We start from the raw sequence: 18,223 nt of genomic DNA on the forward strand, positions 1-18,223 counted from the left end.
GATTTAAGAAGGAGATTTCCATTTGTATTAAATGAAATACCAATCGGTATATATAGACTGAAACTCTTTAGAACATAGAGGATTGGATTTTCTGAGCCATCACGCGCCCCCTTGCGGAAGAATTGTCATTTGACGCGTAATGATCTTAACAAGAGTCATCTTGTGCGCATGCGCTTTCTCGTCACGGCCGCTGCGGGTTTTGCGCACAGGGACGCGACGGCAGCAGCGGAGGAATCCATAGCAACGGCGGATAAACATGAGTTACTACAGCAGGTAAGACACCGATGGAAACACAATTCTTAGAAATGATCCGAAAGTGACGTTCGTTCGGGGAGCTTGCATGTGTGCTTTAAATTCGTGTCTTTCGTAACTTTGCTGTGTTTTGTCGGTGGGTCCTGTTGCGTTTCGTGCGTGCTGTAACATCAGCCAAAGCTAAAAACACAAAACAACACACGTAGACTCTGAACAAGCACACAAATCCCAATCGAACAGCTGAATTGTGAACAGAAAAGAGGTCAAAATAAAGCAGGAGAGGGTGAACGGATGCAGTCAGCGGGATTTGATGGGTGTAACGGTGAAGCAGCGGTTAACGTTAGCCGGAGGATGATAGCAGGGAATGCAGATGAACACATCGCTGTATGATCGACATTATTGTGCTACACGAATAGATATGATGATCAGCTGCTCATGTGTTAACCACAGCAAACGCTTCATGGCTGGATTTATCTTTATGAATGAAAACATCGATCAATCAGTGCAACAGGCGCGTGACTGAATGGATGTAATTCATTAACAATCATTCAAATGAGAGTATGCAGAATTGTTACTTATACATAAACATCATCAAATTGCCAGTGGTTTCACGCTTTTGACGTAGTCATGTGATGTAATTTGTGCGTAATTACTATATGGATATGACGTCATAACACTTTAAGTAACACATATTTTAAGTTTAGACAGAGTTTATAGTCACGTCTTTAATTATTTTGACATTTTGACGTTGTTTTCCTAACAGGTAAACTCCCTTTCCAAAATAATAATTTATTATTTTAATTGAAGTATTTATGCATTAATCCGGTATTTGTAATACATACTTTACATTTTTACTGATTTAAAAATAATAATACATTGGAATGTGTCCAAATATTACATCGTAATTCAGAATAATTCAAATTTGAGGTGGAAAATTGCTTAAATGTTATACAAATAATATCACATTACAAAAATGGGCTTTAGGGTATGAGTTTATCTATGAATTTTTTTTTGTGAAATTACCAACTCGCATGAAAATGAAATATGTTAGCATGAACTGACAGTCTAATCAAATATATTCATTTTAATTGTGTAACTTTATATTGTATAAGTTATTTATATTGCATTTTAAAAATGTGTTAATATTTGTGACCCTGGACCACAATACCAGTCATAAGGGTCAGTTTTTTGAAACTGAGATGTATATAGATCATCTGAAATCATCTGAATAATATATAGTATAGGACAGTATTTGGTCGAGATACAACAATTCTGAGGGTGCAAAACAATCTAAATACTGAGAAAATTGCCTTTGAAGTTGTCCAAATGACATTCTAGCAATGCCTATTACAAATCAAAAATTATGTTTTGATATATTTATGGTAGGAAATTGACAAAATATCGTCATGGAACATGATCTTTACTTAATATAAGCAAAAAATTGATCATTTTGACCCATACAATGTATTGTACCAGTGCTACTTAAGACTGGTTTTGTGGTCCAGTGTCACATATTGATGATGTATTTATTATTTTGAAGGTGATGATTTTTTTTTTTTTTCTAAGAGTGCTTTAATTTTGTTCTATTAGACAAATTGTCTATACTGTCAAAAATGTTTTTTTAAAAGTTGTAAATAAACAACTAAATTATTGGAGTATGTTTTAGAAGAAAACACTACTTCACTTTCTGCTTTGTGAAATTTACTAGCGATTTTTAAATGATAATTCATAATTCAGTGTGGTTCTTTTGTTATTTACTGTTCTGCTGTTAATACTGCTCATATGGAGTGATTAATTAGACAGTTTCTCATTATAGCAGAGTGTTGTTGATGAATCTGTTCTGACAGCTGCAAGGATGCATTGCAGCTGAAATCTTTGGCCGTCCTTGACTCTGTCCTGAGATCATTTTCGACATCTGCTCTCAGTTTCTTTGCGTAAGTTTTGTCCTCCAGACACGACCGGGCTTCTTCCTATCAGAACCGCAGTCCTTCCCCTCCCACGATGCCTGAGCTGGAATTCGGTGTGGTTTCATCTGATGCACAAGGACAGGAAGTGGTTTGGATTTATCTGCAGTTTTTGTTTAACTTTCAGCCTTCTTCTGAGAACGGCTGACGTAGTTTTCCTAAAGTCACATCTCTGATAACGATGAGCAAGGTTCTATTTTGGCGTCTGCCTTGTGTTTGATTCCTAATGTCGTCTCTCGGTCTGGATGAATGGGATTGTAGATCATTTCTTGTGTTGTGATCGGTTGAGGTTTTATCTGATGGGAAGAGTGGTTTGGTCCTCATGTTTGCAATTTTTCTTTGAGGTAGAGTCCAACTTTGGCTTTTTAAATCTTTAAATTTACATACAGAGTTAGGCATTAAGCAAATGATGTAACAGAAACTATAACTTATATCATAGATTATAAGCACAAAATACCACATATCTGATGTTTGCTGCAAAGTATTCAAACATACAAATACATAAGTTGTTTGAGAGTGTAGGGAGACCGAATCCATTTAGTCATTTGCATTGCTTCAATGGAGTGGGCGATCATTGCACAATGTTTTTGCTGTGATTCCTGTTTCCATGGTTACTATGACTTCTGTAATTGGTGGATTTGGTGGATAGTTCATCCAAAAATGGAGATGTGCTGAAAAAGTACTTATCCTTAGGCCATCCAAGATGTAGATGAGTTTGTTTCTTCATCAGATTCGGAGAAAATGTAGTGTTACATCACTTGCTCACCAACTAGATCCTCTGCAGTGAATGGGTGCCGTCAGAATGAGTCCAAAAAAACTTTTCACTTAACAAGACGTTAATTGATGGACTGCGGTGGTGTGGATTATTGTGATGTTTTTATTAGCTGTTTGGACTCCCATTCTGACGGCACCCATTCACTACAGAGGAACTATTAGTAAGCAAGTGAAGTAATGCTGCATTTCTCTAAATCTGATGAAGAAACTCATCTACATCTTGGATGGCCTGAGAGTAATTACATTTTCAGCAAATGTTCATTTTTGAGTCAACTATTCCTTTAAGGGAGTTTGTCTGTTTAGTAAGTGTTTTATGAAAAAACAAAATGAAGTGTCTGCTGCAGAGGCGTTTTTCATCACATAACTTTAAAGCTCATGGTAGATCTGCTTTAAAGCTTTAATTTTGAGGAAAATTGGTAAAATACATGGGATTTTATTTCTGGACCCCAACAGTTGTGGTCTGTTATAACCAACAGCACTGAGACACTGAGTGCATTAGGCATGCTGTGAATTTGCCTGCATGTTGGTGTGTTTATTTGTCTGTTTGCACATGTGTGTCTCCTACATCTCGTTTGATGAATGCAGCTGGCCTAGATTCACATATCACAGCGTGCGTTTTCAAGAAGTTCATTCACAAAGCCAGAAATTGGTCCATCCACTTGCAGACCTGATGAATAAGTCTGAGAGCGTCATTATGGCGCAATTACGCTCTGTTTGGTGGCCATTAGATGAACGTGGAAGTACAGCACAGCCTGAGATTGGTATCATTATCAGAGCCGTGAGAGGAAATGACACGCCGCAGATGAGACGATTGCGGTTTGCGTTTACATTCATAATAATTTACATAGCAGACGGACGGTTGCTTGCCAGACCGACTTACACAGCAGTCTGGGTTTTAGAGCGTATTTTCGCTACTTGTTCATAACTTTTTTCCCTTTTTTTTTATATAAAAGTTTCAGAACTTCATCAAAACTTCCTTCTAACTCCAAAAAAAACATTGATTGAAATTAAACAGCAGAAGCATCTTGTTTGCACTAACACATTGACATCTACAAGATAATAAAACACTTCCATCCAGCCACAATAAAATAATAAAAAGGTAGAAAAGTAGAACGGAGACCATTATTCATAAAAAGCTTGACAAATGATGACAATTATGTACAATTTTATGCATAAAAGTGGGCATACAGAAGTTTTAAAATCACAACAGCCAAAAATTATTTAAATTAATATTTCAGAGACTGAGTGCAAAATGATTTTTTTTCCCCACAGTTTTTTCCTACGATATGCACAATTTTGATGCATGAATTACAATTTTTCTCAAATGCTAGGTCTCATTTAACAGACATCACAACATAATCATAGCTATTTATGTAATATGCATGTATTTCTGACAGATTTTGTTTTGCATTTGATGGCTCACATGATGAAAAAATGTTTGAAATTTTACATGCATCAGTTTTGATCAACAAGCCATGTGCATTTATGCAAACTGTAAACAAATGCACTTTTGTGCCAAAACACATGCAGTTTGCTTAAATGCATTAGAAATTTAAAGCTAGTGGTAACAAGACAAGAATTGTTCAGAAATCTGGATGCATTGTTTCGAGAAACAAAATTCACCTTTGAGCCAAAGTGGGTAAAACTGAGAAAAAACTATAAATGTTTTGGGTGAGTTACTATGCATACATGCAGCAGAGTTGTGAATGTGATGTCCCATAAAACAGTTGTGACAACTGCATTTGCATGAGCCAAATCGTTTGATGAAAACAAATACCACATTAAACTAAAAAAAGTTTTACACTGTGCTATGTTGCAAATGTCAAACATGCATTAATGCAGTCGTGCACAGCGGTCGTGTGTGTAGTTTTAGGCTGCCGGGTTTCACGTGGCGAAGCGTTCACACTTCAGAGTGACACCAAACGCTCGGCAGCGTCATGCTTTTCAAAGGGCGTCTGTGGGGTGTTGTTGCCATAGTAACCAGCAGCAGCCCTGAGGCTCACCTGCGGCTGTCAAGCGTGTGTTCCCTCATGACCTGCACAGGTAGAGACGGCCGAAACACACACATTCACACATTCTCACTCACACACACTCGACATGGAGACGGTGAAGAGCTCTTCTCAGCCCGCTTACAGCCGCTGGTCATACAGGTACACACACACACACACATGAGAGAGATACAACAGAGGTTTAGTGTTTAAAGGACGTTGAGTTGAAAGTTTGTGTTTCATATAGAGGCGTGTGTGGTTTGGATTCACATGAGGATGGTCGCTCTGTTGTGTGTTTGTCAGGTTTGTTCACAGTGTTTTGTTTCCTGAATGAGATTGCTGGTGTTTCCAAATATGGACATTAATTCCTCTGTAATGACTGATAGAACGTTAATAGTAAATGAATGGACGGATGCAGGGTTGAACATTTATTGACAGCTGTGATTGATTCCTAAAAGGATTTGGTATTTATAGGTCGAGAGATGGACAGATAAATAGGAAGATAGATTAAAATATTGAATGATGGATGAATGGATGGCGTGTGTGAGATGATGGTCAGGTTTGTGTTGGTTGATGTTTTGCTCCTCTGAGATCTTGAGATCCACTGAGAGCCGAAGTTTCCGCTCATTACTCACATTCCTCTCACAGTGCTGTGTTCTTTCTTTCTTTCTTTCTTTCTTTCTTTCTTAACTGGAAAGCATCTGCTAGAGTGTGTGTATGTGTGTGTTTGTGGGGTGTTACCTCAGGTTGTCATGTTGATGCTGGTAACCATGGTGACACAGGTGTCACATCAGGCAGCTTGTGTGTCACCCTACCTCCGTGAGCATGAAACATTCATTCAGGTGTGTGTTCGTCATCTTCATCACTGACTTTTCCTCTCTTGTGTTTCTCTTTGTCCGTCTGTCATCGGCATGGAAACAAAGACCCTCCAGTTCTTCCAGCTTCGCGTCCACCGCCATGACCAGGTACAGCAACTCACTCACTACTTTATACTATGATGCTTTGAACAAAAATACAACCTTCATATTAATTTTAACACAGGTCTGAAGTGATTCTCCGGTCTCTGCAGTGTGAGTGTTTGTGTGGGTCGGTGTGTATTTTTAGACACATAGTCGTGTATAGATTTGTGTGCGTGAGGGTGTTTGCGGGGAATTGATTTTCTTTTGTTTGGGTGTCGTTTGGTTGCCTGGCAACACAATGACTGATAGATGACTGATGGGAGTGCAAACACTCACACTGCAGCGTTCAGACTCTCAATGTGTCAAATGATGTGTTTTAGATTCAGATTCAGCCATTAGTGGATGTAATGAACTGATGAGATGGTGTAGATGTGAAATGACTGAACGAGATGGTGTAAATGTGTGTGTGTGTGTGTGTGTGTGTGTGTGTGTGTTAATGGTTTTTATTGTGTTTTGTTGTGTTTCAGCACTCTGGAGGACGACAGTCTGAACCTCAGACAGCAGAAACTGGAGAAACAGGTGAGACACATTTACACAATAAAACAACACCATCAGACAAAACACAGTAACGTGTCAAAACACAATTAAACACAATAACATCTGTCAAAACACAATAAAACACAAAAATACACAGTAATACACAATAACATAAAAATGCACAACAGTACCTAATGTTATGCATAAAAATACGTAGTAATAGACGTTAAAAACACAATAATCTACAATAACACACTTTAAGACATAATAAAACATTTTAATACACAATAACCCATCAAAACAAATTTCAGAACACAGCAACACATAATAATATGCTTCAATACAATAATTCACAGTTACACACATGAAAACATAATGATACACAAAAACACACATCAAAACACAAGAAAATGCATCAAAACACAATGTACAGGGACATTTAAAAACACAAAAATACACATCAAAACACAATAATACACAAAAACATACATCAAAATGCAATGATACACAATAATGTGTAAAACAGTACACAAAAACACACATCAAAATACAATAATTAACATGCATCAAAACAATACACAGTACACAAAAATACACATCAAACCAAAATATTATACCATAACATGTAAAAGCACAATAAACCACTAAAACACACATCAATACACAGAAACACACATCAAAATACAATAATACACATTAACATGCATCAAAACACAATACACAATATTATACAATGACGTGTAAAAACACAATAAATCACTAAAACACACATCAAATCACAATACACAATAACACATTTCAAAACAACAATACACAATAATATATATCAAAACACAATAATAACACACGTCAACATACAAAAACACACATCAAACCACAATAAAAACACGCCAAACACACAATAATATGCAATAACACACAGTGTAGATGTTACTTTCCGGTGTGACGTGATTGAGTGGTATCGTTTCCTGTGTTTCCACCCTTCAGTGTGAGATGAACATGCCATCTGACTTCATGTGCCGTCATTTCACCTCCCTTTTCTCACACACACACGCACTCACATATGTTGTTTGGTTCTGCTGTTGTAAGGATGATACTAGCGCGTATGCGTCAACTTCTTCATCTTTCTGTGAGTGTTTTGTTTCTGGGAAGGATTGCGTGTGTTTTCTGCTCACCCTCCTGATCCTTGACTGTTATTGTTCACTTCCTGTACCGTAGTGAGCTCTCGCTGTTTTTATCTCAGTTGTGGTAGATTATTTTTGTATTACAATATTACAATGGGGGGATACTCCTACTTTCTCTTTCGTTTGACAGTTTTTCACCTTATACAATCATGTGAAAACGATCAAAACTATGAAATGATGTAGTGGACAAAAAATGTTGTAGCTTAAAGTGCTTGTTGTAGAATAGAACAGTATTATATTAGTGTTATTTATATTATTTATATAATTTAAGTTTTACCAACTTTTGGTAAAAAGCTATTTAGCTTTAGATAATTTTGCTTTCAGTTTTAGCAATTTTAGTTGCCAAGACATCATTTCTAGTTTTTGTTCAAATTATATATACATATATATATATATATATATATATAAATTGTATATAGTTAACAATTCTAAGTTAACAATAACAACACTGGAATAGAAATGCAGCAGCAGAGCAATGATTCAAGCACAGTCGCTCCGTGTGTCTCATGATCTCATTGCATATTCTCTTAAAACCAACATTAGCAGACAACACCCACGTTTTATGTTTGCTCTAATGGTTTGACCCTCTATTAAATGCTATGTATATATCTATTAAACAATGAATAATTAATGATCTGAGTGTGTTAACTGTGTTATTGTGTCCGCAGAGGGCGCTGTTGGAGCAGAAGCAGCGGCGGAAGCGCCAGGAGCCGCTAATGGTCCAGCCGAACTCAGAGGGACGTCCGCGCCGATCACGGCCCCGCCGCAGTGAAGAACAAGCGCCGCTCGTGGAGCCGCACCTCAGCACTGCTAGTGACATCATTTTAGATGGTGAGGATTTAAAGGGACAGTTCACCCAAAAATGAAGATTTGCTGTTGATTTAAGCTGAAACCATGGGTCTGGGTGATTCAAACAATGTAAATCAATGGGTACCGGCACTTTGACAGTGAAAAAAATCATTACCTGTGATAAACTGAGGTCTTACGAAGCAAAACAATTGATCTGTGCAAGAAACAGTGCATTATTTACCACATTATTGCCTGTAATCCAGAGCCTCATTCCTTTGAACCGGTTCTTTTTAGTGAATCAAATTAATCAGTTCACCAAATTGAACTGAATCATCTGTTCTGAATCATCATCTTTGCAGCTTGAGCTTTCTTACTTTCGGACACCTGACAGTCACTCCAACTCAAAATGACTCAAAAAAGTGGCATATTTGAACCTGTGATGAATGAACTGATAGTATAATTGTGTATATGTTATGTCATTGCATGATTACGTGAACGAACTATTTAACCAGTTCATTGAAACCAGCTGTCTGAAAGAACCAGTTTGTGGAAAAGAATCATATTTCCCCGTTTGCCTGAGGCTTTGGATTACAGGTCATAATGGTATAAATAATGTTTAATTTCTTTCACAAACCGATTATTTCGCTTCATAAGACCTCAGCATATCGTCAGGAGCCACGGGTATTCGTTTTGTGTTGCCTAATATGCATTTTTTGTGTATTTTATGTATTTTTTTGACTCTCAAAGTGACGGTAGCCATTGACTTGCATTTTATGAATCACCAAGGACCACGGTTCAGCTAAAAGCTTCTTTATTGTTCTACCGAAGAAAAAAGTCACCTACATCTTGGATGGCCTGATTAAATGCAAATTTTCATTTTTAGATAAACTGTGACGGTCCTCACTGTACTTTTTATTATTCATCCCACTGTTTTGCTTGAATGTCATCTTTTAATAGTTTTGGCGTCTCTTATCTGTTTCTCAGGACTCATATCTACTGTTTGTCCTTCGCTCTCTCTGGGAAAGTTTTTCTTTTGTTTGCAGTCAGACTTTTTAGTTTCCACTATCAAACAGAAATTATCTCTTTGCCTGCGGAGTAGATCTAGAATTGAATATTGTGCTTTGATTTGCATTCAGTATCTTGCCCTGTGGCTGTATGTGTGTTTTGTGTGAGTGAATGATTTCACGTGTGTTTGTCTTTCAGGCATCGATGGTCCCGCGGCTCTGCTGGGTTCAGAAGCTCCAGATCTGGGCAGTAAGATCCAGGTTCTGTCGGTCAGTCCGCCGCAGCAGCCCTCGCCGCCCGCCGCAGAAGAGCTGGAGACAGATGCAGATACCGACACGCTGCTGGAGCCCAAAACGGACATACACACACTGCTGCAGAGACGCGGTAAGACACACACACACACGCTCCAATGCATGGGGAGCGCTGGCTTATTATACACCTTTGATTCTGGGGTAACAGTAACTGAAACTAAAACCATAAAAAACATTTCTGTTCCTTGAAATATAATGTGTTAATCTTAAATAAAATATAAAAAGGTAATATAAAAAATTAAAAATGTATATTAAAAATAAATAATACTTTAAAAGGGGACTAAAATAAAAAGAGGATTAAAATAAATAAATAATAATAGAAAAAAAGATGTTGGCATTTTTAGATATGTGTATTTATTTGCTCAGACTTCAGGACTTTTTTTAAGTTCTGTGATATTTTTTTCTTCTTCTGGGGACTATAAAACATTTTAACTAAAGCTAAAACCATAAAATACATTTATGTTTAACATTTTTTACAAAAAAAAAAAAAAAAATGTGATTAAAATAAATGAATAATAAAAAAGATTAAAATAAATAAATGATGCAATATTTGATTAAAATAAATAAATAACTATAAAAATATTAAAATATATAAAGAATAAAAATATATATTTTATTTCAACTTGTTGCAGAGACAAAATTTCTAAAACTACATTAACTACAACAAATAAATAGAAATTAATACCTATTTTAAAAATGGAAAAAGCTAATAAGTCAGAATTGCAAGTTGAAATCTTTTTTTCTCAGAATTGTGAGATATAAACTCGCGAGAAAAAAAAAAGACTGATATGTTCACAGAATTGAGAGTTTATATCTCGCAGTTTTGACTTATAACTTGCAATTGCGGCTTTTTGTCTCACAATTCTGACTTTTTTTCTCGCAACTGCAAGTTTATATCACGCAATTGTGACTTGTTGTCTCACAATTGTTAGAAAAAAGTCAGAACTGCATAATACAAACTCGCAATTCTGACTTTTTTCTAACAATTGTGAGATACAAGTTGCGTGATATAAACTTGCAATTGCAATTGCAAAAAAAAAGTAAGAATTGTGGGATAAAAAAACATAATAACCTTTTTTAAATGTTTTATTCAGTGGTGAAAACTGGCTTCCATAGAAAACAGAAAATCTAAAAATAAAAAAATAAACTCTAAATTTGAACAGAAACTATAATAGTAAATCGATGATACTAAAACAACACTACCAGAGACTTGGAAGTTACAGAAACTTACATGTTGTCCATTTAATAAGAACTTTAGTAACTTTTTTTGTATAACAAAAAGAACTTTGAACATTTATATGCAAATCAGTATAAAAATGAAGTAAAGAGTGTAAAAAGAACAAAACAATAAAGAGCAATAATAGAGTTCATTACTACAAATCGTATTACCGAATGTCTACTGGGGACTTTTTAAAAAATGTCAAGGATACCGCACACTGTCTGGTGTGCGATGCTGAAGTGTGGGTGTGTGTGTCTCAGGAGACTGTGTGTAAATGGCAGTCCTCGCCTCCGTGCTGCAGCTGTTGTTTCTCATCTCGAGCTCTTTAAACTCTGTTTCTCTCAGGACTTTCTGGCAGCATGAACTACGACGAGGCCAGCGAGGATGATGACGATGAAGCTGAAGAGCGAAGCCGATCGCTGTCGCCGAACACGGAGAGCACGCGGCCTGCGTCGGCCTCCAGCACCAAATCCACCACGGTCAGACAACACAATTTTTATAGAACTATAGTAAACATAACATTTTAATGTTTTATTTTACTTGTTATATATTATATTAAACGGTAATGCCTAGAGATAAAAAACGAAATAAAAATTAGCATTACGTTTTTTCAATAAAATAATAAAAATGGATAAACATTAAAATATAAAAAACATAGAAGGATTTGATTAAAATGAATAAGTAAATAAATAATGGGAAAATATATTAAAATAAATAAATGATAAAAACAGATGAAAATAAATAATGAAAAAAGAGTACATTAAATAAAAATATTCAAAATAGAAAATATTACAAATATTTCAGAAAGATTGAAATAAATACATAAATAATGGGAAAATAGATTTAAAAAAGACCAAAAATGTAATTAAACATAAGTAGTACAAATAAATAAATAAATAAATTAGCTTAATATAAATAAATGAAAAAAGAATAAATAAATAAAATGTTAGATTAAAAATATAAATTATACAAGTGCAGTTAAAATCATTTAAAGTAATAATAAAACGAAATTAATAATAATACAATAAAAATATAAATAATATTATAAATAATATAAAAATATAATTAATACAGTTAAATAAATAATACATTTAATAACGTTTAAATGACACGTAAAAATAAAAAATGTATAAAACATTAAAAATAGGTTTCTAAATAAACAAACAAAAATTAATAATAAAAAATTGAAATAAACAAATACAGACATACATAAATAAATCATTTTGTGCTTAATGTTTTCACAATTTCCATACACTGCGTTGCATCAGAAGTTGCAGTTGCCTGAATGTGGAAGCAGTTGTGCATTTGCACACTGAACTATGGATATCAAACTGGGATGCGTAAAGTATTTCATGCTGTTTGTGAAATAGCATTTTAAAAATCATGTTGCACCCCGTGAGAATAATTAATGATCTGTTTTCATCAGTCATTCATGTCTGTTAGAGGGCTAAATGTGTGTGTTTTGTCTCTCTGTCTTGTCAGGAGTGTATCCCAGTGAGTTCTCCATCAGCTGAAGGCTCCTCCATTGAGGTGGATAATCTAGAGGAGTTCGTGCTCCGTCCGGCTCCGCGGGGAGTCACGGTCAAGTGTCGCATCTCGCGGGATAAGAAGGGCATGGACCGCGGCCTCTATCCCACATATTTCATGCACCTGGAGAGAGAAGACGGCAAGAAGGTCTGATCTGATCGCCGTCACATCCTTCACAGTCACTTCTGCTCATGTTTGGTTCTCTCTCGCTCATCTCTCTCTCTCTCTCTCATCAGGTGTTTTTACTGGCCGGACGCAAGAGGAAAAAGAGCAAAACATCCAACTATCTAATCTCTGTAGACGCCACAGATCTGTCCCGTGAGGGCGAGAGCTTTATAGGAAAACTGAGGTGCCTCCCTCGTGTGTTTTGTCTCGTTTGTTTGGTATTAAAGAGTCAATCACAAGTGACCTTCAAATGATTGGATCATATTTAACACTTGAACTTATGATCGATTGGATGTTTCTGGTTCACTGAGAGGTCACAGCATTTGTGAACATCGAGTCAGTTGCCACAGAAAATGATTTCCCACCTTTTTTTAAAAAGTACAAATTGTAGTTTCAGTACTGTATTTACGATATAACCACATGAGCAAGACATTAAAAAAGGGGTGCGTGGAAAATAAAGTGTACAAAATGTAGAAATAAACAAATGTATTTAAATAAACGAATAAATAAATAAAAATTAAAAAGACTAAATGTAAAAAATTTGATTAACATTTTTTTTTACAAATTTAAGATTAAAATACATAAATAATAGTTCAATTTAAATACATAATAAATGTATTATATAAGAAAGATATGATTTTTTATATAGTATATAAAAATATAGTAAAATAAATAATGAAATTTGTATTCAAATAAATAAATTGATAAGCAAAATTGTATTAAAATAAATAATAAAAATGTTTAAATATGTATTAAAATAAATAAATATACAAACATTTAAATAAATAAAATAAAAATGTATTAGATTATGAAACATTAATAAAATAAATAACAATGTATGAAATAAATAAATAGTAATATAAATAATGTAATTAAATATTATTAATTTTTTTTTTTTAAATATTAAAATATAAATTAGATAATTAATACAGGCAACAGTACAGTATCATAGTAAGCAGAAAAAAAAGAATAAGAATAAGAATAATTTAATGTAAGAAGAACTAAATAATTTCTAAATAATATTTTACACATTATTTCCAGTATGAATTTTCCACAATATAAATTGGATCTTTATACATGAATATATATCTCTATATAGCTGCCTTTTGAATTTTAGGATGGTGTCTAAAAGATTGAAAACTCTCAAGTTAGTAAACATTTTTTCTGAATAATGAATAATTGATGTGCTGAATTAAATTAAGTTAGCAAACATTTTTACAAAACACAAGCTTCGCATTTGTCTTTTTAACCCTTTGCAGCCTCATTGCATGACTGAAAACACATTTTGTTTGTTTTTAAGTCTGTTGATGTTCTGCCTCAGATGGCATTTATTAGATCATGAGTTGATGATGTTCTCTGTTCACCGCAGGTCTAATCTGATGGGAACCAAGTTTACTGTGTACGATAACGGCACGAACCCCTCGAAAACCCCCGGAGCGCTGCTGGAGGAGACCAACACACGGCAGGAGCTGGCCGCCATCTGCTACGTCAGTGTTTGTCTGTTTCTCTCTGTTTCTGAGTGGTTTTGCCCACTTCTTATTGTTTTGTGTGTGTGTTTGTGCGTTTAGGAGACCAATGTTCTGGGCTTCAAAGGGCCGCGGAAGATGACCGTGATCATTCCCGGTATGAACATGAACTTCGAACGGGTTCCGGTTCGGCCCGCATGTGTGAGTGTTTCTTCTGGCAGCCGTCAGTCAGGTCATCACGATGAGCGCAGATGATGCGTGAACATGAACGTGTGTGTGTGTGTGTTTCAGGAGCAGGAGTCTCTGCTGAGTAAATGGCAGAATCACTCGGTGGAGAATCTGATAGAGCTGCATAATAAAGCGCCGGTGTGGAACGACGACACGCAGTCCTACGTGCTGAACTTCCACGGCAGAGTCACTCAGGCCTCCGTCAAGAACTTCCAGATCGTCCACGACAACGACCGTAAGTTACCTCAGATCCATCACATATATACCTTTTTCCAGAGAAACCAATGAGCGGCGCCATGAAGGATTCGAACTTCCGTTTGGGTACTTTCGTGTTCCAGTCTCCACAGAAATCCATGTTAAAACAGACTGAATTTAAGTCGGGCGAGACTTTTGCATTCAGAGAAAGGTGGATATATAAAAAATATTTATATTTACTTATATGAGATATATGTAGATAACATCATATTCAAAATATAGATCAGAAAAATAAAGTTTTTATTTTTGTATTTGTTTTTTATTTTTTTAAAGTTGTAGTCATTTTATTTTTTTTTAAATGTTTTAAAAATATGTAAATAATTTATATTTCTTTTTTATTACAGTTTTAGTACATCACATAGAGATAATATTTTGAATTCTTTTTAAATTTAATATTTTATTTTATTTTTTAACTAAGTTGTAGTCATTTTTATTTTTAAATATGTATACAGATTTTATTACTTTTGTATTTAGTTTTAGTTTGTTATTTTAGTACAGCAAAATAAACTGAGTGAAAATGAGAAATGCTGCCTTTTTATTTTCATATTGTCTGTCATTTTAGTTGAAGTATTAGTCATTTTAAAGTTGTTTTAGTTATTTTTAATATTTTTTATTCTTTAAGATTAAGTTGGTTTGTATTATTTTTATTTCAGTTTTACTTATTTTAGTACATGACGTTAAACTATACAAATGTTGCCTATTTATTCTATATTCTCAAATCTTATTTTAATTTTAGTTAAAGTATTAGTAATGTTATAGTGTTTTTATTCATTTTTATTTCAGTTTTAGTTTTAATTAGTTTAAACATCACATTAAACTAAATGAAAATGGGAAATGTTGAACTAGCTAAAATAAAAGAACAGAAAAGTCAAGAGAAAAGATGTTTTTTTTTATTTTTTTTTATAACAAACATTTAAGGTTTGCCTTTCCGTTTCAGCTGACTACATCGTAATGCAGTTTGGCCGTGTGGCGGAAGACATCTTTACTCTGGACTATAACTACCCCATGTGTGCTCTGCAGGCCTTTGCTATCGGCCTGTCCAGCTTCGACAGCAAACTGGCCTGCGAGTGACCATGTGACACACGACACCCCTACACAAACACGCACACACACACACACACACACGGCCTCTTCACTCAGGACACTAGAGCACAATTATCCTCACTGCCTGAGGAAGAGGATATGTGCTATATCACAATAATTAGAAACAAAAGGACCAAATTAATTGTTTTGTAAAGGAAACACGTTGAATCATTTAACCTTCTACTACCTGGAATAACTGACAAGATGATCCTGCAGCTTATTTTCCTGGTTTCTTTTTCTGAAAAAGAGAAGATTCGCTGGATTCATGCGGATTTAATGGACCAATAGGAAAGAAACTGAGGGATATTCTGAAACTGGGAGATTTTATTTAGGATTTTTATGATGTTTTCTCTGATGTTTTGTAAGTGTCTGATGGATTTGAACAGTATGTTGTTAGGGACAATCTCACACAAACATTTTGAGGTCAGATTTTTATTGAAACTTGTTTCTGCCACGGGATAAAAGAAAAAAAAAAGAAATTGTGACTCACAACTGTGATATTATATCTCACAATTTAAATCTGACAATTTTGCATTTATATCTCCCAATTCTGTTTATATCACACAATTTTGCCTTTAGATCTCGCAATTCTGGGATTATGTTAGTTCAGTTTTTATCTTGCACTTCTGCATTTATATTGCAATTCTGAGCTTATGTCATACAGTTCTGCATTTAAATCTCGCAATTCCAATTTCGTTTATATCTCGCAATTTTGAATTTATATCTCACAATTCACTTTGTCTTGCAATTCTGAGTTTATTAATTGTTAGTTCATATCTCTCAACTCTGTGTTCATATCTCGAAATTAAGATTTTTCTCTTTTTCTCACAATTCTGAATTGCACAATAAAGTCACAATTACTTTTTTATCCCAAGGAAACAAGCTTCCGTAGATTTCATCACTGAAATTAAAAGAAAAAAAGAAGTTACATTTAGCTTCTTTTTTTTTTTTTTTTAAATCATGTAATAGAGGATTATAGGAATTACAGTAAATTATCCAGATGCATTATGGTGGCTAAATCTTCCATATCTAAAAAAAAAAAAAAAAAAAAAAAAAAAAAGCTTAATTTTCTTTAGGTACAGTATAATTTTTTTTTCTTACTGTTATCAAGATGACATCAAGGTGTCCTGGATGTGTTTTCATGAGATTTACATTTTTTATTTGGATAATGTTGATGTATTTTTTGCATGTTCGAATATGACATTTTTAACACCTGTTTTTAAACGTGGTCCGTTATTTGACTTTTCACTAGTCTTTGCTCACCAAAAAATCCCTGAGGAAACACACTGCATGTTAATAAAAGAGGAGAAGCGCTGGACTCTTTGTTAACCTTTAAAAACTGACGCACACTTCCGGTTCTTACCGCTGCTGCATGAATCGTGAACGTTGCCTTAACACGTGGCTGTAGTGTAAATAGAGCCTGAATGCTGGGAAGAGCGTTTACATCATGAGAAACTGTAGAAAAAGGGAAGTTCAAGCACATTTGTTCCTGTTCAGTGTGTTTCCTATTGATATGATTGATGTGTGTGTTGATGTTCATCATATGTTGTGTGTCTGTCAGCCAAGAGTGTACTGATATATATATATTAAAAAAACATTTTGTTTTCCTTTTAAACCAATTACCTGTTTGCACAAACTGTATTTTATGATGACACTGTTGGTAGAAATACAGTAATTAAAAGTCATAAATATGAAAACAAAAATGCATTACTGTTGATCCTGATCATGTGACACATGGGCTTCAAACTACATACGGGCCTTCTAGTAGTTAAATACAAGTATTTTACTCAGCTTTTATGTCTGTCTATTTTTAACCTTAATTCTAATCTGTTAAACACAGTAAAACCAGCGGAGTGTATTAATCATTTAATTAGATACTTAAAATGTCGTTTTATTTCTAAAAGTTTTGTGAAAATATTTTGCGCAGTAAGTTACGGTATCGCAGTGTTGCCAAGTCCGCGGTTTTCCCGCGCAGTTGGGCTACTTTAACACTGTTGCCGCGGGTTGTTTTTAATGTCCGCGGGTTGAAGCGACCCAAATAACGTCGTATTTAGCCCCTGAAATACGAATTTACATGGGGAACCCCGACAAAAAAATGTGTATTTTATCCCCCCGGAACGCGATTTTTAATTGGGATAGTTTAGAACAGCAATTGGGCGAGTTTTGTTGTGAAAACCTGGCAACCCTGCAGTAGCGGTATCCACTGACAGAAGTCTGGCGCGTTTTCTGAGGTGAGTCACTTGACGGTTAATTAATTATATTATGATGTATCGGAAAGTTATGAAATATATACAGTAGGGTGGAGATGAAAATTGTACATTTAAAAATGTCTATTTGAAGTTTTCTGGAGTAATCTTTTCATCCCGCGGAATCTTAGTTGTTTTCGGCGTTGCTAGCATAGTTAGCCAAACGTCAGTTACTAAAGATTTGATTTACAGACCACTAACGTTTTTGTCATATATTTGTGATGTGATAAATATTGACAGTGTTTAGGTATTGGAAATATTCCATTTAATGAAAGAAAACGGGTCTGGCTGTTTTAGCAAAGGATTTCAGTTCACAAGTGAATATTTACCA

The 18,223-nt window shown here is 34.8% G+C and overlaps 1 protein-coding gene across 3 annotated transcripts; it reads left to right on the forward strand.

Moving 5' to 3' along the window:
• Positions 1–142: 142 nt before the first annotated feature.
• On the forward strand, positions 143–17,436 carry tulp3 (TUB like protein 3). 3 transcript variants are annotated; one of them, XM_051108203.1, is made up of 12 exons: positions 143–273; positions 5,902–5,943; positions 6,405–6,456; positions 8,267–8,429; positions 9,591–9,776; positions 11,268–11,401; positions 12,405–12,596; positions 12,686–12,798; positions 13,984–14,101; positions 14,183–14,281; positions 14,372–14,543; positions 15,501–17,436. In XM_051108203.1, exons 1-12 carry the CDS (start codon positions 257–259, stop codon positions 15,632–15,634), a joined length of 1,422 nt encoding a protein of 473 aa, XP_050964160.1. In that variant the 5' UTR covers positions 143–256; the 3' UTR covers positions 15,635–17,436. The 3 variants fall into 3 exon arrangements, with proteins under 3 accessions (XP_050964160.1, XP_050964159.1, XP_050964161.1); XM_051108202.1 differs by lacking the exon at positions 143–273 and adding an exon at positions 3,193–5,140; XM_051108204.1 differs by lacking the exons at positions 143–273; positions 5,902–5,943; positions 6,405–6,456 and adding an exon at positions 6,698–7,543.
• Positions 17,437–18,223: the final 787 nt, after the last annotated feature.

The sequence above is a fragment of the Labeo rohita genome, chromosome 4 (genome assembly GCF_022985175.1).
Source record: "Labeo rohita strain BAU-BD-2019 chromosome 4, IGBB_LRoh.1.0, whole genome shotgun sequence".
In the NCBI taxonomy this organism is placed as follows: Eukaryota; Metazoa; Chordata; class Actinopteri; order Cypriniformes; family Cyprinidae; genus Labeo; species Labeo rohita.

Coding starts and splice junctions, on each gene's coding strand:
- tulp3 (XM_051108202.1), top strand. CDS start 5,088: ATGGAGACGGTGAAGAGCTCTTCTCAGCCCGCTTACAGCCGCTGGTCA. Junction 9,777..11,267: donor CACACTGCTGCAGAGACGCG/GTAAGACACACA, acceptor TGTTTCTCTCAG/GACTTTCTGGCAGCATGAAC. Junction 12,597..12,685: donor AGAGAGAAGACGGCAAGAAG/GTCTGATCTGAT, acceptor CTCTCTCATCAG/GTGTTTTTACTGGCCGGACG.